This window comes from Thunnus albacares, chromosome 16, assembly GCF_914725855.1.
Source record: "Thunnus albacares chromosome 16, fThuAlb1.1, whole genome shotgun sequence".
Lineage (NCBI taxonomy): Eukaryota > Metazoa > Chordata > Actinopteri > Scombriformes > Scombridae > Thunnus > Thunnus albacares.
The window spans coordinates 26,016,528-26,044,259 of record NC_058121.1 but is presented as its reverse complement, the minus strand read 5'-3'; the positions used below and the strand labels follow the sequence as shown (position 1 = coordinate 26,044,259).

Sequence of the window (27,732 nt, the reverse complement as noted above, 5' to 3'; positions counted from 1 at the left end):
ATTATCATTAATCAGTTAATAGTTTTGCTTATAATATGTCAGAAAACGGTGAAAAATGTCAATCACTGTTTCCTCTAATGTCTTGTTTTGTCCCGACCGACCGTCCACAAACCAAAGATGTTCAGTAGAACTAAAGAAATTCTCACAAACCAATTAATCTATTATCAAAATAGTCGGCCATTAATTTTCTGTTGATCCACTAATCGCGGCAGCTTTAGCTCAAATTTTGCCACAATGCAACATCATCTGTCGGCCAATCACATACATGCAAGCACACATTCCTGGTGAATTACGCTACTGTACACTATTATACTATTGTTGCTGCTGTTTAATATGTCCTGCACCTTTACTAAACAAGGGTTGGCTATCAACCTTTTTTCCTACTTTGTGAACAATATATCTGACACATCTGTTCACCTCGCGACCGTTGTGATGAAAGATTTGTAGTTTTTTAACCTTTATTTAACCCGGAAGTCTCTTGAGATACATTGTCTCTGTTACAAGGCCAAAAATAGGTGTCAAAAAAAGTTACATAAAAAAACACATTAATAACAATTCACATCCAACAACTTGACTATTTAAAACATTTACAAGCCTCATGAGACATTTTGTAAACGCAGCGTTTCTAGATTCAGTTAATCTTGTTATCGCCGTGGCAACTCTCCAGAGCTGTTACATCTGTAATTGTTGCAAACTGTGGTGTGGCGTTTAGGCGTCTGATAAACTCATTAATCTGTTATTAAAACTCAACTTCCTGGATCACATATCATCGTACCCAGAGGCGACACGAAACCGACGCAGCGTCGCATTGTTTTAACAATCAGTCTGAATTCCTGCGAAGGTTTCGTTTGGCACAAAAACAACTTTGATCACAGTTATAATATGAACCACGTACAGTTACAGTCATGGTGTGACCTGTGTTAAAGTAAACACCCTGATATATATATATTCCAGATGCATTATATGCACAAAAAATGACTAATTGCATTTTTTTTTTTTAGCATTTCATGTTTTGTAACCCTTCGAAACAGCTGGGTCAGCTTTTGTGGTCAAATCAAACACTCCCTTTTCTTGTAAATTCATTTTCGGATCCAGTCGCCTTCTGTGAGCGAGAGGAAGTGAGACTAGACGAGAGAGAGAGAGAGAGAGAGAGAGAGAGAGAGAGAGAGAGAGAGAGAGAGAGAGAGGAGGAGAAGTGAAGTGAGAAGAAAATAGAGGTTAACGAGGAAAACGAGAAAAGATTGAAACTGAGAGGAGGGGGGAAGAGATGAGCGGATAAAGAGGAAAGAAGGGAAGGGAGGAGGGAGAGACAAAGCCGGAGAGAGGAGCTGTGTGGAGGAGGAGGAGGAGCAGGTGCTGCTGACAGCGCCTTCATCTGTTCCTATGGTTTCCTCACCCTGTGTGTGAGTGAGTGTGTGTGTGTGTGTGTGTGTGTGTGTGTGTGTCTCACAGATAGAGACAAAACAGTGGTAAAGACTGCAGGAGTAAATGGGAACGAGTGTATCGAGCGAGTGCGTGTGTGTGTGTGTGTTCATCCATTCAGTATGTCAGAGTGTGTTGGAGGCCCATTTAATACATTTCCACCACATCACAGTCCAGTAAAGGTGCATTAAAAATCCAAAACTATGTATTAATGGGAGATATGAAACCTTTATCGTGTAGCCAAGTCCTTAAACTTAAATAAAAAGGTGTGATGAAGGGCTGATTAGTAAGTTTTTCACTGTATTCATTGTTAAAAATGTTTGATTCTCTTCATTATGGACGAACTCACTAATGGTTTTTGTACTTCCCTCAAGCAAAATAAACACATATTTCACACTCCAGTTGTCTTTAAGTGATTGTTTTGGTATCGGCTAGATTTTGACTTTATCAACCGGACCTTTTACATTCCACAACTACCTCGTATCCGTGGCAACTGGCTGGCGGCTGAATGATAACAGCTGAGGTGACGTGACATCAATGTGTCACTCAAAGGAGGTTCGCTTCAGGTTGCCGTTAAATCTTGTTCCTGGTCCAGTCATTCAGTCCGGATCCACCAGAGTCCACCTACTGAGTGTATATATGTAGTATGTGTGAGTAAACTTGTGTGTTTGTGATGTGAGTGTGAACATTTATTGAGAAGAGAGAGTACTGGTTTGGAAATTGTTATGAAATTAAATTAGGAGTTTTTTAAAAATGTGACTTAAAAGCTGGACTGATGTTTAATGTGTTGGGGGTTATGGTGTAAAAATAGACACTAGGCAGCTACTGTAGCTTCTGAAGCAACACTGTAACTTCACAGGAGCTACATGCACAAACCACCTCAAAATGTAGTAAATATACACATTGTGGCTTCCTGTAAGAGTTGTAATTGATCATTGTGGGCTGTTTGTGTGTTTTTTTCCGTCTGACACTGGTAGAGATGGAGCAATTTGGCTTCAGGTACCATATAATTATATATTATATGATTTTTATTTATAAAGCTCTCCTGTTAAAGCTTCCTCAGTATATCATTTCTCTTCTAAATCATCTGCTGTCACGTGAAGTTTAACACGTGTACCTACGAGCAGGATTTGTGACATCACAACTAGTTTGGAGCCAATCGCGGTCCAGTATGAGACTTAGGCAAATGTGATGTGGGAAGTTGAAGCACTGAGATTGAACTTCACAGTGAAGGAGGAGATGTGTTGTGTCCAGCAGGAAAACTTTTGAAATGAACAATATATTTGCATATTTATAGATTCTGGAGGGAGAAGGAAGCAGTATATAAACCATATTAGACTTTAAACTGTTAAATCAGTGATTTAAATGTAGTCTGTGATTGTTTCTGCAAAACAGATGAGAACACCTGATTAAATAAAGGTCATATCAGACAAAGTCTTTGACACTTTAAACCTTCTGCTCCGCCTGTTCTTCCATTAGTAACTGATTGTAAATACTTTTTATAAAGCATTCACTGTTAAAATACAAACTAGCGTATCTTCATACTTTAGAGGAGCAGCAGCAGTGAGTTGTACGTCTGTGACGCTCCTGACTGTCCGCAGACAGAAGCAGCAGGAAGAACGAATCTTTAATCAGTCTGAACTATCGTGAACTAAAACACGTTTCGATGCAATCTGAATGAATTGTTTTGTTTTCTGTTTCCTGGAAGCTAAAATGCACCTGATCTCTGCACATGATCCTCTCTCACTTTCACTCTCTCTCCCTCTCTCTCTCTCTCTCTTTGTTTCATCCACTGTAAGCCTTATTGTTCTTTCCAGCTTTGCGCGACCTCTCTCTCTCTCTCTCCCTCCCTCCTTCCCCCTCCTTCTTCTTCTCTCCCGGCCCGGTGTGCTGTGCGGCCGGGACGTTGCTGTATTGACAGTAAACATCCCTCTGGCTGCCACGGTAACGCGGTGTCAGGACCCCCCGTGCTGGATATTTTGCAGCACTCGGGTGTCATGTGCGTGTCGGACGTGTAGGATCTTGTCAAAAAAACACACACACTCGCATATACTGTACACACACACTCAAGCAGAAATGATTTGCTAATGGAGAAAGTTGAGTAAACGGCCAAAAGTGTGTACTTGTACTTGAGCGTACTTTTGCTCTGGGGCTGTTTTTCATGTTCTTGCTCCCTCGGTTGCGAGGACCTTACGAATAAGGAGTGCATGATGTTGACTTTCACGCTCTGGAAACCTCGGACCCAAGCTAACGCTACCTTAATGTGAACCCCAAGCTCTGTGCGCTTGGGCTAACGTTAGCTACCTCAGCTAAATTGTGCTAACAGGGCACGCGTCGCTATCAAGTCACATTAAACTTAGTGATATATTGTGACAATAGTCCGACTCGGTGTGAGTCCCGGAGCCGAGGAGAGCAGCAGGTGAGCCAACTGTCAATCACAGCTGTCAAACAACACCCACACGGCAGACATCAAAGCTACTACAAGTCTTCAAATCTTCAAATTCCTTATTAGAGGGCCTAAATTTAGAGACCATGATTGAAAAAAATGATCAACTTAGTGTTTCTAGAGAGAAGTTGACGCTGTCAGTTGGTCTTGCGTCCGTCTGTGGCACTTTAAAGTACTTCCACATTGGCTTTGCTGCTTGGTTGGACCTTGCTAATGCTTTCAGCCAGGTTCCAACATCTGGTAGAAAGCCTGAAACCAGAAGAGTGGAAGCTTGTTATAGCAGCAGATTGATGCTCATGGTTTTTATGATGACAACTGTCACATATGGGTGTAATATTTAGGTGTCTGCATACTTCCTTTGGTCGTCCACATACTTCTGACCTCATTGTGTGCTGTTTTAGATAAATAGTTTGTATTGAAATCAGCACAGTTTTTTTTCTCTTCGGTGACTTATTTTCCTTCTTTGTATGTTCTGGCAGCACGAACGCATCTCACGTGTCACGACAATAAAGCAATTGATGTTTTAAAAAAAAAAGAAAATTGCAAGAGAGGGAAAGGAAGAGAGATGCAAATCAGTGGCAAAAACTGCAACAGGAAGTGGAACAGGAACCTTTTTCATATGCAGGTGTACAGTACAAGTTACAGTAACACACACACACACTCACACACACACACACACACACACTGCAGGCAACAGTCTGATGTCTCTGTAATATTTTAGGATGAATTTCAGGCATAAAAACCGAGTGAATTTAGCTGTTTCTTGTTTGCCGAATTTGCTCACGGAGCCATCTGTGCTACTGAGAGTTCAGGCTTTTTAATTCTATAAGATGTTAGTCATCCTGCTGAACACACACACACACACACACACACACACACACACACTCACACACACTCAGACCGCACACCTCCTACCTACCTGCTGCTCTGCGGATGTGAGGGGACAGAGATTAGCTCTATGCGTGGGTGGACAGCCAGTACTGGTGTTTGTGTGTGTGTGTGTGTGTGTGTGTGTGTGTGAGTAACGGGTGTTGGGGACAGTAGTCATTCAACCGCCCGCCCCCATTGTGTCAAGAATAAACTGCACAGCACACACACACACACACACAACACATACATTTTGCTGCTTATAAATAAAGAGACAGGACAGGAGAAGATACTACAAACAGGCTCACAAACTGCAGGCAGCAGCCATCATCCAAATGCTGATATACATTCTGGCAGAGTCTGGGGAGGTTTTTCTACTCAGTCGGCCAATTTTGTATCCAACCAACCGTCGGTTGATCCTTCTCGAGTTGTATTCTTTCTGTAAACATCAAGCTGACTGGCAAAATAGGGAAATTGGCCGGTGAATTTTGAGCTGTAAGAGAGAGACAGTGATGGCTGCTGTCTTCTTGGAGTACCATTAAAAAAAAATCTTTCACTTCCTTTTCTTTTTTCATTTTCATATCATCACATCTACTGAGCACTGAACACATACATTAAAATGAAGAAGAATTGGGAGTTTTAGTTGAGAATTTTTTTTAATCATCCAAGAAATTGCTACACGCTGAACTCTTGCAAGTAAAAACTTCATATTTAGGCCTCGAGCGGTGATGAGTATTTCACCTTTTAGAGGGAACAGAAAGTGTCAAGAGCAGCATGAGTTTCACAGGCGGATATCAGGAGCTGCAGAATCGCTTCAAAACTTATGTTAACGGTGTCAGAAAAGTGCTGGAAGTTCACACCAGAAACAGCAGCTGGCAGTTAAACTCACAATAGTTTGAGCCTTTTGTTGGATGTGAGACTCTACTTTAGAGTTTCTGGTAACGGACTGAACATGCCGTTGTATTTATTTCTCAACACTTCATATTTTCTAACAAAATGAATGAGCTTTCTGAGCAAAGGCATCCAAAATGGAAGCTGTTTAGGCTTCAGCCAGTGGTCCAAGTCTGAACTGGCACGTAGTGAAACAGCAAGAAGAAAACCTCCATTTATATAATATTTCATTGTGTCAATTTTTTATGAGAGCTGCTTTATACACCTGTCAATCACCTGATAACCACAGGCCAAAACAAAGGTCTATTCTAGGAAATTATTCCTTGAAAAATGGTTGTTGATCTGGCATATTTCTGTGGAAAAGCAATTTTTTTTTAAGACCAAAGAGGGTCAATGTTGTTGCCTTATGTTTAGTAGTTTGGCTCTTTCTTCTGTGTTTGATATTTACGAGTTTGAGTTGATTAATTACAAAAAAATCATCAAACATTAGTCACTAAATGTGTATTTCACAGTCATCCGTGGTTTTACTGTCACAAAACTGTGTTTTTATTGAGTCACTCAACAAATCTTAATAACGAACAAAGTGTAAAAAATGAAACTACATCTCGTAAAAAATAAGCTTGTGATGAAAAGTAGACGTTAAACAGGTTAGTAAACAGGCTTCGACTCAGAGTGATACCAGTTTTCTTTGTATGACTGCAGCAGCTTTTATGGGATTACGTGTTTCTCAGTTCTATATGTGTACTTTTATTTTGTAAAATGTTTATTCTGTTGGTTGACAGTTGATACATGTTTTATTATCTAGTGCCCAACAATAGAGAACTGGTACACTCGGCTGTTCTCTGTCAGCCGTCTCTACATAAATAAGGGTAACAAAAAGCTCTGATTGTATCCTGTTTGATTTGTGAAGTCTGTAAGTGAAAGTTTTCATAATTATCCGCCCTACATAGTATAAGTTCTGTTATCGGTGGTGTTTGCGAGGCTCAGACTGCAAGATTCTGATGCAACGCTGTGAAAAATGGCCTCCAGGACCACTTGGTTCCTGAGAGGAAAACTAACTCAGCAATACAGTGCAGCTAAACCTGCCTGCAGGCTTTTTTAACAAGAGGAGAGGAGAGAAAGAGGAGAGGAGAGAAAGAGGAGAGGAAATGAGAGGAAACAGGACGAGAGGAAACAAGAGGATAGGAGAGATAATGAAATTAGAAAAGTATTGAAGAGGTTCAGAAAGGGGAAAAAAAAAAAAAACATGAATGAAAAAAGAGAGAAAAGAAAAACATGGCACGAAGAGAACAAAGATAGAGAGATAGAGAGAGGGAGAGGAAGGAAGAGTTGAGGAGAGGAATAAAAAAAACAGAGAGGAGATTGAAGAGAAAAAACGAGGGATGTAGATGAAAGAAAACAACTTACATAAGTGTGAGCATCATGTCCGTACGCACACAAACAGAAATACACACACTTCTATACACCAGGAATAGTCTCATGCCCCGAATATGACTTTTTTTTTTTTTTTTTTTTTTTAAAGAGCTGCTGTGGGCTGGGATCTCCCGCTCCGAACGCAGCAGCAGAGCGTCGATGCATCATTCATTCAAAGACTCCAGAAACTTCTACAACGGGCTGCCAGTGTGTGCACAATGCTAATTCAACATGAATGCATGAAGAGGGGCTCCTACAATGGCCACCAGTGTGCAGAGGACGCGCAGTTTGCGTCAGAAACGTCTCTGCGGCCACAGCTGGAGGCATCGCGGCGGCTAAATATATATCGAGAGAGAGAGAGAGAGGAGAGGTTGTTGTGGTGCGCCTGTAGGTCAGTTTAGAGATGTCTCGAGTAAAAAATCAACTGTCTGATAAAGTCTGTTTGTAAATGTTTGTTGCTGTGACACACTGCCCCAGTCTCTGCTAGAGGTCTGCACTGGTATGAAGCTGAGGTCTGAGACCAAAACCCTCAGCTGAGATGTGGAGCCGGTAATGATACATAAACCCAAAAACCAAAATCTGAGCCCAAAAACAGACGCCGAAACCCCAAATTTTAGGTCCAACAAGGACCTAAAATTGACACCAAAACCCAGAACTGACATCTGAACTCGAAACTGATATCCAAATCCAAGACCATAACACTAGACCCACATCTGGAACCAAGATCTGAACCCCAAATTAAGACATCAACCATAAACTGAGATCTAAAACCAAAACCAGTATCCAAACCTAAAACTGACACCCAAACACAGAACAGAGATCTGAACCCAAAACTGAGACCTGAAAACCAAAACTTTTATCCAAATCTGAAACTGAGACCAGAACCCCAAAGTGACCCCTAAACCCCAAAACTGAGACCAGAACCTAAAGCTGACATTCCAAACCAAAATCTGAAACCCGAGCCCAAAACTGAAACCTAAACCCCATATTTTAGGTACAACTAGGACCTAAAACTGACACCCAAACCCAGAACTGACATCTGAACTTGAAACTGAGACCATAACACTAGACCCACATCTGAAACCAAGATCTGAACCCCAAATTAAGACATGAACCCTAAACCGATATCCAAACCTAAAACTAACACCCAAACACAGAACAGAGATCTGAGCCCAAGAAATGAACCTAAACCCCAAAACTGAGACCAGAACCTAAAGCTGACATCCAAACCAAAAAAAGAGAAACCTAAACCCTGAGCCCAAAGTTGAGACCTAAACCCAAAAACTGAGATCTGAGGATTTCAGGTAAAATCTAGTTTAACTCCCAGGATGGAGACTGTGGGGTTTTTTGCTATCAGCATGTTACCGTTCTCCAAAGGCCTGTCACTACATGAAACAACCACAACCTCCGAACTAGCAACCGGCTCGGCGAGTTTTTGATGAAGATTTGGATCGTGTAGTGAGGCAGGGCTGCTCGGTTCTATCGGTGAACGGTTGTAAAGATACACAGAGAATATATTTAGAGCATTAGGGACGTTCTTGCATGTTTTCCCACCAGTCACAGAAAAAGTTTCATATTCCAAGCCTCACCCGCAGTGAGCTAGCGAATGTAAACACAAAGATATGGCATGAAAATACCATGGTTTTGTTAGTGTCTCCCTTGGTTGTTGGTGTTTCCTTTTTCAGGGATTTTGCCATTTTAATGTCAGAGCTCGCCTCCCTACATGCAAATTTTCCACCAAAACAAGTCCCCCCCCCCCCCCCCCCGACAATATTTTGCAAGGGCATTATCGCTACATCCAGGGCTCGGCGGCGCCGAAGACGATTGTGATTGGTTTAAAGAAATACAAACAAGCCAGAGCGTGCCCCCCCCCCTCTATAGGAGAATGATAATGATTCCGCCAGACGTTTCTACAGTGCTGGCACGGCGTTAAAACAGGAAGTGTGGAGATATTGTAGATCTTGGCTACGCGAGACTCTGTAAAATCAAACCAGAGATCTTTACCTTCCGGAGAAACGACAACACTATTCAACCAAACACTTTTAACATTGCTGTATATAAAATCTTTTTAGGAACTCTTAGGGTGCTTATTTGTTGTCGCTGGATCACAGGAGAACTTTTAACAAACTATAAACTCCTCCGGTACAGAACATCATAAAACCTGAGCGTCCATCCACAAAACAAATCCCTTTACCCCTTCCTCTGTCCATCTCGCTTCCTGGTGTATTTTGCAAACTGTTGTGGAAAATGTAATGAAGCTACACGCATGCACGCACACACACGCACACACACACACACACATACATACACACACACACACACACACACACACACACACACTCGGGGCTAACTCAGTAATAGTTTCAAGGCTGGCCCAACAGCCCTGTGGAAAATATGACTGCCTTCTCTTTTCCACTGGCAATTTACACCAACAGGACGCCTGTTTTTCCCTTCCTCACCTCTTCACCCGCTGCCCCCCCCCCCTCCTCCCCAAATCTCTCTCTCTCTCTTCTCTCTCTCTCTCTCTCTCTCTCTCTCTCTCTCTCTCTTTCTCCTTCCTTCTCTCCAGGAACATGGAATTCTTTAACAGCCTGAATTGGTGCTGTGTCACTTCATGTTTCCTATGTTAACCACAGTGTGTGTGTGTGTGTGTGTGTGTGTGTGTGTGTGTGTAAACCCTTTTTTTTTTTGCCTTTTAAGAGCTACTACAGTCCAGTAAATGCACTTTTGCATGCAAAAACTTGAACAAAACCTGGAACAGAATGAATAAAAGATTTAACAACGATAAATTATATCTTTTTTTTTTTTTTTTTTTTGCTGGAAGTTATTATTCTAATAGTGAAAAAGTGGTGAACTCCCACACACACTATAAACACACACACACACACACACACAAAAAAGAAGCCACATGTCACGCATATAACTTTTTCAGGGGATGATTTTACTGTAACTATCAAATTCTCAATAAACCTTCGTACTCTAATAATTAATGGGTCTCCCAATTCAACTGTAATGGATTTCATTGTTAACTGAGCATTTTGTACACGTATTAATGTCAACAGTAGTACACCAGAGTCATTCTTCCACACTGAGTTCCTCCTTTTAACAGAAATACTATCGCCACACAAGAACATGGATATTTGATAACTCTTGTATTAAGATTGTATTCAATGCCAACAAGTATTTTGAATATCTTAACTCTAATGGTGTTTATGGCTTTATTATAGTTAATAAGAACTCCTTATAGTGGCCTTTATGCAGCCCCTCAGTTCAGCCTCTGTCTGAAGTTTTAGCTCCTGTCTCTTTAAGGCCCGCCTCCTCTCTGTTCTGATTGGTCAGCTTCAGGAAGCTTCCTCCAGCTCCAGAGGCTACGTAAACAAACTATAGTAGCAGGATTTCTTTTCTTTTTCTCCTTCTTTACTCAAAATAGAAACTTCTCAAATACATCCGCACATGTTCGAGTCCAAATCTGATCTGAAATATGAGAGTAAACAACACAAACAACCTTAGCGACAAAGATTACGTTGCACATGTTGATGGACGTGTGCAACAAGATGACATCATCTCATCAACAAAGTCAAAAAACTTTGCAAAATGAGTGTTGAGAGCAGGCTGACACCTTGGATTTGTCTTCCAGTATGTCAAGTTTTGGAACTTCGACCATGATTATCCGACGTCGTAACAGTATATAAATCACAAAAAGCAGAATATGTCCTCTTTAAAGTAAGGTTAAGGGTTTAGGCAACTTAAACAGCTGATTAAGGTCAAGGAAAGTTCAGAGTTATGGCTAATAAAAAAGCATCCACCATCCCGACCTCCTCATCTTCACATCCCACATCACTACATAAACAGCACGCAACTTCCTGGCATCATGAACGTAGCACTGTAAGGATGCCGTGCTGGATCTCAGGCGCTCATTCATTTCGTTTTGATCGACTCTACTTCTACTTTCATGATGTTAAGCCGCCTTTAGAGGTTTCACAGTAAAGGTTTTCCAGGGAAGAGTAGGGGAGTATCCCAGATGAGCGTTTTAATTTGGAACAGATGGAGGAAGTGTCGACTCTGCATTAAGAGCAAATTAACAAATGGGAGTAAATTAGAGAACAAGGAGGCATCTCATTAAAAAGGCCACTACACTAATTAACGCAACTTTGTAGAGTTAAAAGTCATAATCAATTACGATTATTATTTTAGAGTTTATTTTGTTGCACAGTAGTGAAAGTGTTGAATTTGTGCACAATAGTTGAGTCAACATAAGAATCAAACAAATCACAGTTTACTGTTTATTACACTATACACACTGTTTTTCCAGGACTAATATGGTAGGAAACTGTATGATGTAACATAAAGCTGAAACCACACACACACACGTCAGTTGTGTACACTGGACGGCGCTGAAACAGAACAGAGAGTGACTTCACCTCACTGGACTTCAGGACCGAACACACACACACACACACACACACACGATCACACGTGTTCATACAAAATCCTACAGCAATTATAGACTCACATAACTCACACACACACACACACATTTGGGGTTAAACCCAGTCCTCTTTCAGTGGTTTGGTAAGGAATGAATGGGATTTTGTGTCTGTTACTGGTAAATTTTTACTATATTTGCTCCACTGGCCGGTCTGGTAGACCCTCATCCTGTGTTTACTCTCAGTCTGAAGACCCTGCAGGCCTTTCTGTGAGTGCATCCGAGGGTTAGAAATAAGCCGTATTTCCTTCCTTTATCAGATTTTTCTGGTTGTTTTTCTGGATACATTTTATTGACCAATTAAGCCGCGTCTCCACCCTCCGTTTGTCGACTTTATTTGTTTTGCCCCTGTTTGTTGGTTTTGTTCGGTCCGTGCAGCGGTTTGTGTCGATAGGCATCTTCTTCCTCTCGTTGTTTTTTCCACACACACACACACACACACACACAGTTTTTCACATTTAAAAAACACATTTTAAAAAACAGATCACCTGGAAACCCGCAGGGGACGGTTTCTGCATGTGTGCCTGAAAAACAAGCCAACGAGTGACATACGATGCTGTGGGAATGTAAAACAAGGACCCTTCACTTTAAAGTTTCACCTTATTTTATCAACTTTAGAGTTTTTTTCCTCCTATTTTTTTAAATCTCTGGCACATAAACTTATTATTATTGTGACTTTCTTTAAAATGAAAGTGTTTAAATACAGTACTGTGCAGTTTAAGTCCTACATTTTAAGCTCTTATCCATGTGGTGTTTCCTGCACATCACATCCAAGTGATCCTTTGGGAACTTCGGGATACAAAAAACGTCTTTGGGAACAGTTGGAAATTCTGTTCATAGATGGATGAACTTGACTTTGGGACGATTCATAAATGTTAAATAATGGAAATATGATGTGAATCATCACGTCGGTCCTGCTGATAACTGCTGAAAACGCTCCTATGTGTCGCTCTGGAGTCACATGATCAAACAACAGACTTCCTGGTATCTATAGCGACCCATCGGTCACATGACGAGTAGGTGAAATGTATATACAGGAAACAGAAGCAGCCTCAGACACACAGATGAAGGCGAGATAGTCGAAGATGCTTGGCGAGTAAAACGTGATGTAGGGGAGGAGAGTTGAGTGTTTTAATTTCTGAGAGTTTGCTGGTAAAAATTTGAAAAAGACCAAACGTCTCGGTGAAAGCGGAGAACGATGGATCATAAACTTAGATTCCTTCCCCGTCACAGAGCAGAGATAAGTTTGGAGTATTTCCGTTGTGTAACTGAGGCTTTTATAACAGCAATTCAGCAGCAGCAGCAGCAGCAGCAGTACTGTAACCTTGGCACACCAAGAACTTCCTCCTCCCACACACACACACACACACACACACACACACACACACACACCCTCATCCTGTCTCAGCAAAGCTGCCTCTGCTGCTGCCACCTCCCACACACATACTTTATTCAGGGCACACACACACACACACACACACACACACACACATATTTTTCTGACAGAAATATCCAGTAGCATAATTGACTTCCTACCTGCTGTAAATCACTGTCTACAAGCTGTCTGCCAGAGCCTGTGTGTGTGTGTGTGTGTGTGTGTGTGTGTGTGTGTGTGTTCACAGTTCAGATTAAGTTCATTTGATTCATCTCCCTCACACGCTCTCTTAGATTTAATTTCAGTCATTTCTGCACAGCCTCCTTGTTCTTCACACACATAATCTTTTTTTTTTTTTTTTTTCAAATCCAGAAAGAAAATCTACGGCGGCGGCGACGACGCCTCGGCTTAACGATATGATTGACAGCACTAAATTAAAAACTAAACATGGCCGCTTCGGAAAAAAAGAACAGTAGGTGATTTAAGTCCTGGGATGACAAAGCGATGATGATGATGATGATGCTCGCGGAGCTCTAGAGAGACGTGAACGACGGAGTTTTAGGTTGAAACGGATCGATTTCTATTTCTGCTTCTTCTTCTTCTCTTTCTGTTGTGGCCATCAGACTGAAATCCTCCGGTTAGATCAAGCACTTCACTGTGATGGTAGAAACAGCTGTTGGCCGTTTATCTTACGCAGCAGTGTAACCTAAGAGTTACATACATATAGGACACAATTTACACTCGACGCCAACATTCAGTGTCAACGCAGGAATCGTTGTAGAGCTGCAATAATTAGTCGATTAATTGAATTTTGAGCCATTATATTGAGAGAAAATACTAAAATCCTCTTGTTCCAGCTTCTCAGATGTGATTATTATCTTGTTTCTATGGTAATAAACTGAATATCTTTGGATTCGGAGCTGTTGGTCGGGATAAATTAAGACTAAATTAGAGGTTGCATCTTATTGACTAAGCGACTAATTGAGAAATTGAGGCAGACTTTTATTAATTTGAAGTGTTTTGTTGCCTCACTCTAACCGCACCATAACCACAATCTCTCTGAAACCTCAACCAGACCGTAGTTACACAGATATTGTAGAAAGCGAGAATGTGAAAAACGTTGGTATTGACTGTAATGTTTTGCAGAATCGTCTGATATCGGTGCTCTCACCTGGTGTCTGGGTTGCACTTACAGACCTGTTTGTTAACTTTTTAGTATCCAGTTAGACCAGGAAGTGAAACAGCAGATCTTTATGAAACAACCGCTGCAGGAAGGTTGATGATGCAGTGACTAGTGACAAGCTGCTGATGCTACATCTCAGCTGTGCAGCAGTTTATAGAGGATTGAACATAAATATAATAGCTTCCTGTTCCTGATAATGTTGGCGATTATCTCGTGTGCAGATCCAAACCAACGATGAACTGATCTATTTGCAAGTATTGTGTGTGAGTATCCGAAGCCTGATATATCCTCTGTCCCGTAGACCTCCATCATGTTTGGTCACGTTATTTAGTTTAGAAAGTAGACAAGTATCTGTCGACTTTCTTTGTGTGAATTAGAGATAATCATCCTCGTTCTTAGCAGGATGACGATGTGTTTTAGGGTTTTGAGGTTTTAAGGATTTTATGAGCCTGAAGTGGTTTAAACAGTTTGTCTTTAAAGAGGAGAAAGTCAACTAATTATAAACTAATTTATCTAAAAGCACCTGACAGCTGTGATTAATATGTTTCAGTTTGGTTTTGTCCCAGTTTCTCCTCATGTAATAACGCTTTAATTATACTTTAACGGCGCCTCGTTTTAGACGTCTTGTTGCTTCTTTATCTCATCTTAAAGTCTTTTGTCCATCACACATCAGAATCAAAGAGCTCTAAAGGACTTCTTTCTCTAGAGCTTCCTTTTTTTATTCTTTCAATCTCCCAGAGAAAAAGAGGCAGAGAGGCTGATTTCTGCACCCACAAGAGTAGAAAATAGACCAGAATTCAATGCGGCTCCAGAGACAGGACGGGTTACGAGAAAGTCTCGCTGTATTTCGACTGAAAAAAGCTCTCTCTCTCTCTCTCTCTCTCTCTCTCGCTCTCTCTCTCTCTCTCTCTCTCTCTCTCTCTCCACCTACTCATGTAACCCAGAGGTGACAGCAACCAGCTCAGGCACTTTTCTTCAGAGGTTGTCAAAAGGCTTTCTGGGATATGGAGGCAGTCAGCAACAGAAATAGAAGCAGATTAGGGGAAATGGGAACAGATAAAACAAAAATATTAATATGAATTGTTCTAATTTTGAACTGTACACCTCCTGGACAACCTTTATTTTTCTAACAGTAGGCAAATCCACATGTTCTTCTTCTTCTGCAACCAACAAAAAAACCTCCTTCACGCTTATAAAGTTGCACAAATGTCATGCTGGGAACTTCCTGGTCAAACCACAAGCCCCTGCTGTTCGCCAGAAGGCAGCTTCACTGCAGCAGCTCAAAGTGCCTTGCACGAGGGCACTTAAGCAGCCGGTGGAGTTTTGGAGATTTTTTTACATTTTCGCTCAGATGTTATAATTCACACATGACTTTTTAATTTTCATCGCAAAGTTGCGTAAATGTTTTACCTGGTCTGATGTAAGAAAGCAGGTATTGTAATATAACTGCTGAGCAAGTGTATTTTTATTTATAAAACTACTGGCGGAGGGATGAAATTGGCTTTAAATTTTATTTGGACTGGCAGCGAGAAGCTCTTAAAATGTTTTAAATTTAACTTTGCAGCGACCTGCAGTCGGCATGCTCGCAGCTCTCGCACACACACACACACACACACACACACACACACACACACACACAGAAATTAAAAGCAATGTTTCTTAGACTTAACTGCTTCTCTTCATATTTTTGCATAGATAATCATGATCTTGTCACAGTTTATTCAGATTTTTTTCAGTCAGACAGAAGTTATAGTTTGACCTTTGCAAACTCTACATATCTTTATTTGTTCGTTGTAAATACTGGAGATATAGTGTTGATTTTATTTAGGTTAAATTAGTGAGAAATTATATTTTGGGCTTTTCTCATTACGTCGGTTTGGAACGTGAACGTCTTCCTGTACAAGATAATATAATAATAAACAGAAAAACTGTCACAAAAGTGGTATTTTTTGCATTTATAAGTAGTTCTGTGAAGTTTGTGTTGTCCCAGTATAAACTGGTCCAGATTTAATTTGAGTATTTTGAATTTTCCAGTACTGGTTTTACATCACAACAACTGAAACTGAGTTTAAAGCCCTGATGAAACGGCGTTTGGAGAGTATCTAACTACCACATTGTGACGTCTTTCCAAGTGAAACAGGATTGACAGGTGGGGCATAACATAACATAACGTAACAGGGGGATGAGTCATGATGAATCAGCAAAAAGTTGATTGATGGATGGATGAAATGTGTTGGTTCAAGCCTACGAAAGCACACGTAATATTCTGTTTTACAGGAAGAAACTGATTTTTTTTGTATTTTTTTTGGCATATATTGTTAAAGAGGTGCTGAATATGACTGAGAATGTGATGTTAAAGGATTAAAAATGTATTTTTTCATTTCATCTGGACTTTAAGATCAAGTGTTGGACTTTACAGACGGTCCCTGCTGCACATAGAGACCAGTATTGCGGCTCATTTTGGTGAAAGTTAGATCAGCTCGTCTATCCGACTGCGGCTGGAAAGAGGCAAACTGGTTTTGATGTGGGAAGTTTGAATCTGTCAGTATGTTTTCAACTTTACTGAAGCGTGAAGCATAGCTGGTAGTTTTTCTGTCAACGACGCGTTTGTTGTTTTACACTCACAGAGAAGAAAAATGTCGCCACACCAGCGACTTCAGGGAAACGCTTCTGTTGTTTCTCCATCATCTCCGACAGCAGCGTCACGGAAAACTAACGCGGCTGCAGGCTACCGCTAAGCTACCGCTAAGCTACCGCTAAGCTACCGCTAAGCTACGCCGTGTCGTCTTTGCGGATGTGCTTAAGTAGATAAGATGTGAAAAAAAAACAAAACTACTGGGAGAATCGTAGATCCTGCTTCTGATTTCAAAGATAGAAATCGAACACTGGTTTCGATCGATCGAGTTCCCAGTTAAACACTTAAACACACGCTTCAGTCCAGCTTATTGTTCCAGTAACTTCTGTCTCCCTCCAGGTAAAACAAAGGTAGTGTTTTAATGGAGGTGTGTGTGTGTGTGTGTGTGTGTGTGTGTGTGTGTGTGGTTTCGGTCCAGTTGGGGCCAAACAGAGCAGAGCCAAAAAACAAACACACTGCCAGCTGCCCTCCATCGCCCCTTCTCTCTCTCTCTCTCTCTCTCTCTCTCTCTCTCTCTCTCTCTATCTCTCTCTCTCTCTCCCTCTCTCTCTCTCTCTCTCTCTCTCTCTCTCTGGCTGTATAAAGTGGTTAACCACTGAATGGAAATCATTAGTAACATGTTTAAATAATTTACACAGCGTCTGACCACCCAAAGTACCAGAACACTTCGCCTACCACTCAGAAATACGAACCCGGCCTTTGTCTATGTGTGTGTGTGTGTGTGTGTGTGTGTGTGTGTCCGATCCATGCATACGTGTGTGTGTTTGGTATGTGTGTATACCTGTGTGTGTGTGTGTGTGTGTGTGATGGTACAGTAACCTGACACCAGCTGGCATGACTCTCATCTTCACCTGCTACGTCCCGTTTCGAAACGCACACCGTCCCCTCACTTTCTGTTGTCTCCTCATCGTGTCCTTGTTCCCTCATTTGTATCCTTGCTCCCTTAACTTTTGGCTTTAGCTTCTGTACTCCGGCGTGTCCTTGATCCATTTCTTTTTGTCTTTGTTTCTTCATTTCCACCTTGCTCTCGTCTCTTTGCCAATGTCTTTATCCTTTAGCTCTCATATTTTTGGCTCTATAGTCTAGTGTGTCCTTTCCCCCCTTTTCTTTGGTCTCTTTGTTTGCTCGTTTTCTGTCTTGTTTTAGTCTCCTTAATGTCTCTTTGTTCCCTCATTTGTATCCTTGCTCTCTGTCTGGCTTTTGTTTTCTTATCTCTGTAGTCTGGTGTGTCTTTTTTTTTTTTTTTTTTTTGGGCTTTCCCCGTTCCCATCTTGTTTTGGTCTCTTTGCTGTGTCCTTCATTCGTATCCTTGCTCCCTATCTTGTTTCCTCCTCTCTGTCCTGTTACAGAGCTCCTTGTTTACTCTCTTGCATCCTTTTTCCTTCACTTGAACCCTTAATTTCTCTTCTTTGTCCTCACTTTCTTTGGTCTTTGTCTCTTCATTTTCTGTCTTGTTTTGTTCCCTCATTTGTATCTTTGTTTCCTCAGTACTCTCTCGTGTCCTTGTTCCTTTTCTTTGGTCTTTGTTTCGTCGTCTCTGTTTTGTTTTTGGGTCTCTTTTTGCCGTGTCCTTCCTTCATTTGTATCCTTATAGTCTCTCTTTGGGTCTTTATTTCCTCATTTCTGTCCTGTTTTAGTCCCCTTATTGTGTCCTCGTTCCCTCGTTTGTATCCTCGCTCCCTATCTTTGCCTTTTGTTTCCTCGTTTCTGTCCTGTTTTAGTCCTCACCTGAGTTATGAGTTTATTTATTTACACAGGTTAAACTCAAAGAAATACACATAAAGAACAATGTGCAGGGAAAGGAAAAAAGCCTGGATGGCCTTATTGATTAGCTAAATAACATACATACAAAAGAAAAACGACAGAAAAGTATTATAAGGATCCCTCTCTCCTTTATCTCCTCTCTGTTGTGTCCTTACTCCTTTTCTTTCTCTCTCTCTTTTCTGTGTCCTTGTTTCCTCATTTGTATTCTCGGTGCTGTTTCTTTCTTACCTTCGCCAGCAGCCTTCTTCTCTCACCCGTGTCCTTTGTCCTCACTCTTTTGTGTCTCAGTCCCCCTTATTTCTCTCTTTGGCCTTTGTTCCTCTCTCCTGAATCTTTATCATCTCTACTGCATCCTCCTTATGTCGTATCGTTTCTTCCTCCTCTGCATCATTTCTTCTTTCTTACATCTGTTTTTTTTTCTTGTCATCTTTTCCTCCTCTTGTCCTCCCGCCCTTCTTCTCTTGTTCTCTCCCTTCTTCCTGTTGTCTTTTCCATTGCTGCTCTTCTCTCTCCTGTATCCTTAATTCTCTGTTTTTGTTCCCTTTTTTTTTACACGTTGCCTTGTTTCTGTTGTCTTTAGCTCTCTTTTTCTCTCCTCTTCATCATCATTCACTCCTTTGTCCCTTTTGTTCTCTCTGTCACATCCCTGGACTGCATTTAAATGGTAAATGGACTTCATTTATATAGCGCTTTTCTAGTCTACTGACTACTCAAAGCGTTATACAACACATGCAAACATTCAGCCATTCACACGCTGATGGCAGAGGCCGCCGTGCAAGGTGCCAACCTGCTCATCAGGATCTAATCTCACACACACACCACTGGCACACTCATCGGGAGCTATTTAGGGTTCAGTATCTTGCCCAAGGACACTTCAACATGTGGACTAGAGGATCCAGGGATCAAACCACCGACGTTCTGATTGGTGGACGACCCACCGCAGTGTTCTCGCTCCCTTTTCCTGTAACTTCATTTCCTTCTTCTTAATTACTCATTGTAAAAGTAATTATTCACTCCTTACTCAGCAGCAACAGTAACATGTTGTATTACTTATTACTTAACTTTTGTTGCTCAGCCGTCAGCGCCGTCAAAGTTGTCTTTCAACAGCTCAGAATCCTCCAAACTCACTCACACGCTGCTTCGTTAGTGTTTAACACATGTAAAAACAGAAAATTTGTGGTTTAACAAGAAGGCAGGAAACAGTTTGGAGGGATTTACTGACCGTCCAACAGCTAGCGTTAGCGTAGCCTCAGTGTCAGCACACTCCCTCCAACTCTGAGCTAAACTAGCGTCAGGTGACCCCTGAATGTACCTGTGGCTAATGTTAGCATGCCGGCTAACAACACACAGCATGTGAATAAGAGACCACACTGATATCAACCCTCCAGTAATCCCAGTAAGACAGCGAGCACAGAGCGTTACTGGGATGAGTAACTGTAATATAACTACTGAAATTCAAATTGTAATCACTTCCTCTATTTATTACTGAAATAAGTAATTACATTACTGAAAGTAATGCATTACACTGTGATCCTTAAAGATCATAAACCATGTCGTTGTTTGTGTTTACTGCTCCTGCTGTTACAACATGAAACATGAAATGCTGCAGATGCAGAGGAGTGACAGACACAAAGAGACTTTCTCTCTGTTTTTGTGTCACAGGAATTCCAACCATCCCAGTCGGTATGCAGCACCCTGGCGGGCCAATTTAAGAATAACTAGCCACCACATACACACACACACACACACACACACACACACACAGTTCTACCAGAAGCAGCTCTGCCCTCGTCTGGGTCTTTCATTGAAAGTAAATGAGAGGCTTATCTACTGCATATCTGAACAAGACACTGTAGGAGAGGGATTATGAGGAGAGGGATTGGTGTGTGTGTGTGTGTGTGTGTGTGTGTGTGTGTGTTGGAGTCAGAGAGATATGAATGCATTGCAACACTGATCTAAAAACACTGATGCACATACACATTAGTAATGATACAAGGAGGATGTGTACACAACGTTGCACAGTTTGTACAAATCTGTTATCTTGTCACTTTGGCAACATTACTCCCCGACTGTCATTCCAATAGAGCCGGATGAAATGAAGTGAAAGAGAGAGAGAGAGAGAGAGAGAGAGAGAGAGAGAGAGGGAGAGAGAGAGTGCTTTCGGCCCTCAGGATTGAACAGCCTCCCACACACACACACACACACACAGCCCTCTGTTCTTCCTGCGTGGTTAATGCCCACACAGTATTCATACTGTACCTCCAGGGTTTGGGTATGTGTGTGTGTGTGTTTGTGTGTGTGTGTGTGTGTTTGTGTGCTTGTTCATACCTGCATTCACCTCAGTTCTGTTGCATCTCTTGTTGCTTCCTTTGTATCGACTTATTTACATAAGAAGTCTCCGTTGGACGTCTTGTCTCGTCGAGCGCAAAGAGGTCTAAAGAAAATCATGAGGAACAGGTGGCCACCACGGGACAAACCGCACACAACCGATCCTGCAAATAGTCCGAAGCTCACAACTAGAACATTTTATTGCCTAACAGACAACATTTTTATCCATGGAGGAGCTTCCATATTTGGAGATATTTGTTGGATTTAAAAGTCAGGCCTGTTGTATCGAGGCAGAATACTGTTTTTGGTGCTGAACATTCAATAGAAGGCATCAAATGTCTGTTTAGATTGATGATGTTCTGATTTAAATACATATCGCCAATTTTAGACTGCAATATATGCATTATTTTCTCCATTAATCGATTAGTTGTTGCCCAAAGTGACGCCCCCAAATGTTTTCTGTTGTCCCGACCAACAGTCCAAAACCCGAAGATATTCATTTTACTGTCAGAGAAAACTAAATATTCACATTTGAGAAGTTGGAATCAAAGAATTTTGGCAATTTACTTGAAAAATGACTCAATGAACAATGAGCCGATTATCAAAAAAGTTGCCAATTAACTGTCTTGCAGTCAATTAATCGTTACTCTTATGGCTCCTAGACAACATTCATCATTTGAGGAAATTAGGTTTCTTTTGTTAAATGAAAAAAAAAGGGGGGGGGGGGGGTTATAAAAAAAATCATGTTGACATTTCTCAAAGTAAAGCTGGATTAATCCTCTACGCCAATGTTAACAGCTGTCCAGCTGTGGATATCGATGGGGAACAACATGGAAAAACACGGAAAAAATGGAAGAAAAAAAAAAAAAAACCTCAGGAAGAGCAACAGAGGAGAGAGATTCCTCCTCCAGGACAGACAGACATTTAATAGATGTGTGTGTATAAAGAACAGATCAGATAGCAAAGTTAAAGTATGGAAGAACAAGATAACCTCTATTTCGCCCTGTTGATTACTGAATAGGAGACTCCTGTGCAATATTCTACATTCTTGTATTCACTGTGTGATACAGAGAGACGATTGCAGAAGAATGTTACGAATGTTCATGAAACTTGTTAGAGAAAAACAAGCTGACCAGTCGTTGATGTCTCCTCATCGTAGCCCCGACTTCTAGTTACATTTTGAGGTGGTGCACGTTAGCTACATGCACAAACTCCACAAAGTAGTGTTGCTTTGGTATAAATATTGAAACTCTATTATATCAGCATTGGTATTGAACATTTTCTTATCTTTTCCTGGTAATCAATGGTCTTGTTCCAAGCTGCCCAGTGCCAAAACCTTACAAAACCCTGAGGCAGCCTTTAGCTGTAAATTAGCTCCCAAACCTACACATGTCTGTGGTTATACGATAATGAGGTGGAGGTGTTTGCGTTCACACTATACTACGTACTTTACAGCATCCAAAACAACCTCCAAAATGAGGTTTGAGCAATCTAATCTCAGTGGGCCCCCGCTTTTAATGTGTTTTGGATGCAGTTACGCCAGAGCTGCTGCTGCTGTCCGCTTGCGATTGGACGACTCAAGATACATCATACTGTAGCGCTTAGTGCGAGCAGAGATCATTCACTTTGCCTACACACAAACTTAGATCAGGTCTGATATTCTAAGAAAAGCCTGCAGTGGGGTATGAAACACCACATAGATCTATTTCCACATCTATGAAGGCTGCTCCTTTATGTTAAGTAACTCCGGTTATTTAAAGCTTTCTGATAAATTGTGAGTGTGTGTGTGCCTTACTATTTTTACCTCTGAGTATAGCCTCCGAATGTGTCCTGTTTTGACCTACCTACAACTTGGGTGTCTCGTCATGCCCTTTGCCAGCCCTGGCACATACACTTCCCACGCTCATACACACACACACACACACACACACACACACACACACATAAACAACGCCAGTAGCTATGTCTCTCCTACGCACAGGAACTGGGGCAGGTTGTGTCAGTGCATGTATGAATAAAGCTTTATGTAAGCCATTCACTACACGCTCTCCCACTCATTCTGCAGACTGAGACCATTCAGCACTTTCATTACAAAACCAGTCACCTTACGTAAGGTTAAACCGGAGTTTAACCGAGAATTATCTGCATGCTTTAAGGTTTAACTCATTGCTGGGTTATTATGGGTGTGTGAGTCAAGAGGTCAGATAGCAGACGAGGTGAATGAGATAGCTGTGTGGCTGCAACAGGCAGGTTTCAAGCATTGGCGACCCCAAATGGCAGCAAGAGTTACAGTAAGTGTTTGGATTTTAAGGACGTTAGCAGCGATATGTGACTGAAGACTGAACTTTCACTGGTGAGTCCAAACTTTAGATCAGTTTTTTAGGGTTAAAGCTAATTTGAAATTAGCTGCAGTTCAATCTAAGAAAAACCTTGATAAATCAAAAGATATAGATGAACTCTAACGCAGGATCATCACAGAAAACCTGAACGTTTACATTCATGAAATTCCTGACGGTGTGACTGATGAAAATATAAACTGAACGGGAGTACCACGGGGTGACAAACCACATAAAATCAAACATCGCCATCACTTCCTCGCCGTCTTTGCTTCCAACATTCTTCCTGTTCCACATTTTATGAATACCTGAGTGACCAGAAGTGTTTGGGTTATCTTTGATAGCCATCATCATCATCATCATCAGGATTCATCATCCCGGATCAGGGCTGGACATGCAGAAGATGTGACTAATGTTCTAACTGTAGGAATGATTTCCTAGTTAACAATTTCTAAGATTGACTGACTCACATGAAAACTCCTAAGTAGATGAAACTGTTGCGTGCATTTCTTGAGAATATGGTTAGTAATTTTTTAAGAGAAGCTCAACTGATGATCCGAGATTGAACCAAGAAACTTTCAACGTTTGGCTGTCGAGTACATCAGGCCCCCGTTATGAAACACCGCTTGGCAAAGACGAAAAACACTCAATTAATCAAATTGTGAATTAAGAATGAAACAGGAAGTTTCTTAAACTTTCAAGTGATTAATTAGATGTTAGTTGACATTTTACTGAGTGCTTCATCTGTAGACTATCACCGAACCGGACCCTATTCCAACTCATTTTTAAACAACACCAACAATAATCTGCTCCCTGCTTTAACACATCCCACCTACTTCCTCTGTCTTTGCAATGCATCGGATTTGAGCCTCGGATGATGATACTCCCCTTAAGAGAAAAGTAGCACAAACACAGTATTGTTAGTACTAACTTTACCTCCGAGTCATCACCACAGGTCGTCTACATTAGCTTGTAGTTAAGTCAGCTGACCCTCCTACCACCCAATCCCCATCACCCTGAGTTTGACACCGGCCAAACCGAGTACCCATTGTTTCTAACAGAGGAGTCAGACCACATTCCTGCACTCTTAACACCATGGAAAACATAAAAATATGACCCAGGTCTGAGATAATGTTTCTGGTGTGTGTGCGTGTGTGTGTGTGTGTGTGTTTCTGTGTGAGTGTAGCACAAGGTAGCCCAAAGTTAACGTTCCTGCTGCTAAGAATACAGCATGTTTTCCTCAAGTGCTATTTATAGATCTCACATTGGGCCCCCAGACACACACGTCACCAAGCCCTGCTTACCAGCACTGAGGCCACAATGTGTGTGTGTGTGTGTGTGTGTGTGTGTGTTGCAATCAGAGTGCGAGGGAGGTTGTTTAAAACCTGCGATGAGGAAATACAAAGCAAAAATGCAACTTCAGCAGGCGTGTGTGTATGTGTGTATGTGTGTACGTGTGTGTGTGTGTGTGTATGTGTGTACGTGTGTGTGTGTGTGTGCGCTCTGCAGCTCTGCGCTTCTTCTGCTGTCAGGTGTTATTGTGGTTAAGGAACGTTAAACAACGGAAACACACACATATACAAAGTGTCTACTGCAGTGTTTGCAGTGCAGTTGCAATGCCTACAAGTACTGTATCTACATATGTGTGTGTCTCTTTTTGTTTCTGTGTGTGTGTGTGTGTGTGTGTTCCCTCCAGTTTGCTTTTCCACCGAGTACATACCAAGTTAGATCAAACTATGACACGCAGAGAAGGAAGGAAAGGTGCTAGCGCTGATGGCTGCTCTTCGACTTGGCCTTTTTGGACGCCTACACACATTATGACACTCCGACGTCACTTCCACAGCGCTATTTATAAGCCTTTGTGTCTTTTTAGGAACAGCGTGGGTTTGCTTTGCATCAGTGACTCACTGAGTAGAAGGAGGAAGGAGGGAGGGAGGGAGGAGGAGGAGGAAGGGGTGGGAAAGGCAGAAAGCAGATGGATTCCAATGCGAAGAAACTAACTGAGCAATCAATGACATTTACATTCGCACATCAGGCGTGTTCTTGACAACTCATTGAGTCCTCTTTCTACAACAAAGTATATGGTTTTGTGTTGCGCTCTATTAGTCAAAATGTCACATCTTATTGTACATTACGTCGAGGTTTCAAGCTTATGGTAAGAGGTGATGTCAGGTTATACCATCAGTGACATTGGGGATTGTATTAATGATGATTTTGATGATGACAACATGACTAATTCGCCCTTTTTCTCTGTTTTGTTTTGCTGCAGGTCTTTTGGTGAGCAAACTGAATGACTTTTGAAGCTACAGAAAGAGGAGCTACAAGCACTTTTACCAAGAAAAGTTAGTATTTAGTGTTCTCAGGAGTAATATTTTAAAACTCACTCCGAAGTCCACAAACATTGTTGTTCTCTCTCTGCCCTCCCCAGATCACTCAAGGATACTTCTACCTTCGGATGAACTGGACAGAAAAACGACGCACAGCGACATAAGCGTGTTTACAAAATGGCAAAAGGAGAGAAACATTTCTGATGTTGTCCTCTAAAGCTCCCCTTTTATTTCCACTTCCTAATTCCTGTTTCCAGTCTGACTCTGCGATCAGTCTATTTCAGCAATGGACGGGTACTTCCTGTTTCTGTGAACTTGACGGCAGCCCTCGAAGGTTCAGCTATCATGCCTGGTAGTTTTGGGACCTTGTGAACCTTCCACAACCCACCCTCCCAATTCCCTCACCATCCCCCTTTCTCCTCCCTCTTCTAATCCACAAAAGAGCTTCACAAAAATGGAGGCTCGTGAATCGGCTGCCACTGGGCAGAAATGCTCAAATAAAGAACCGGTAAAGGACAAGATGCCTCTGCAAAGAAAGTGGGCATCCGAGCCCTCAGCAACCACCAAACGAAGCACTTTTGCTGACCCGGAGGCAAAACACCGTGAGAGTTTGCCGTGCGGTGCCACCGGGGGATCAGCACCCCAGCAGAAGTACGGAATCACAGGGAATTCTGGGAAGCTGCTATCTGGACCCTCTGCAGTTGGGGCCATAGGAGGCCCGCCATCTCAAGACCCCCAAGGGCCCTTTGCTCAGGGGTTCCCAAGGGGATACTCCTACCAGCTGGGCCAGCCGTACCCTCAGCACCCTCAAACTGAGCGCTTCCTCTCAGGAGCCAAACCACAGCCAGGCCTAGAGCCTCACGCCTGGCCATTTGCCGGCCAGTTGCCCTCAGATGATTTGTACCCTGTAGGACACCCAGGACACACTCACCCACATGGAGTTGGGGCAGGGAGGTTTCCACGGCAGAAATCTCCCAGTTTACCCAGCTCCTTTGGACAGTATTCTCAGTCAGGCCCCGAGCCTGGAGATGAGGGTTATGGCAAAAAAGAGCAGAAACCGAAAAAACCCGGAAAGTACATCTGTCACTACTGTGGCCGAGCTTGCGCCAAGCCCAGCGTCCTGAAAAAGCACATCCGCTCACATACTGGAGAGAGGCCATATCCTTGTGTACCCTGTGGCTTTTCCTTCAAAACCAAGAGCAACCTTTACAAGCATCGCAAGTCCCATGCTCATGCCATCAAAGCTGGACTCGTACCGTTTTCAGAGCTAGCTGTGGCCCGCAGTGGGGACATGGACCAGGCGTCCCCAGTGGGTGAGGCTGAGGTCCACTCAGATGGAGAGCAGAGCACTGACACAGATGAGGAAGGTGTGGAGGGCTCCACCATGCTGACAGACAAAGATAGCCCTATCCCACAGCTCTCCTTTGAAGCTGACAAGAACACAGGTAATTTTCCCCTAAAGAGGAAGTCCACACTGTACACACATAATCACATAGATTCTTGATACAGGTGTGTTTGTTTTGTTTGTTTTTTTTTTCAAAAAATACACATCTCTGCTCAAAATTAGCTTGTGTGTGTCTGCTTGGATTTGAAAGTTGAGTTAAGCTGAATTCTCTCAACCGGGACGTAATAGCCAAGACTCTGAAGTACATTTCATATGTTGACCAACTGTGGTAGCAGCTGTGCCAAGTATAAAAAGCAAGCCTTCACAAGTGCTGTTGGATAGATGTCTTGAGGAAGTACTTACTGGGAATCCACAGGAAAGCGAAATGTGAGCGCATAAGCATGTTCTAGCCATTCAATTCACACTGACTCTGACTTGAGTTCGGACGTCTCTGTCCACAGAAGAAGCCGTCTGTCAGCAGCAGCTCCTGGGGAGCTGAGAGGACAGCGGCCGGCCAAACAGCCTTCACCAGGCTGACTGACAGCAGAAATTTACTGAACCAAAATAGTTTTCATGTAGGCTCCACAGGATGAAATGAACAGTGTTTGTATTTATTGATTCACTGATTTTTTTTTCCCCAGGAATCTGTTTGTAGTGAAACCGGCAAGTTCACAGGCAGACTGGGAGCCTTGATCAATCAATGTAGTTACTGTTAACAAGAGTAAAACATATACAGCGAGAGATTTGTCTGTGCAGATTACGCTTCACTTAACGCGATAGAGGAGAAAAAAGACATGAGATTCAGTGTGAAAAAATAACCATCCTGAATCTTAAAATGCATATAGTTGAAGTTCTTAATGATCAAAACTTACTTA

The 27,732-nt window shown here is 42.0% G+C and overlaps 1 protein-coding gene across 3 annotated transcripts in view; it reads left to right on the top strand.

The window, feature by feature from the left end:
- The window catches only part of hivep2a (HIVEP zinc finger 2a), a 124,896-nt gene that overhangs the window by 76,189 nt on the left and 20,975 nt on the right, over positions 1-27,732 (top strand). For all 3 annotated transcript variants that reach the window (XM_044376707.1, XM_044376708.1, XM_044376709.1), the window contains 2 exons: positions 25,416-25,488; positions 25,575-26,918. In XM_044376707.1, coding sequence (XP_044232642.1) covers positions 25,928-26,918 — 991 coding nt within the window. In that variant the 5' untranslated portion in view covers positions 25,416-25,488; positions 25,575-25,927. The remainder of the gene's footprint in view (positions 1-25,415; positions 25,489-25,574; positions 26,919-27,732) is intronic.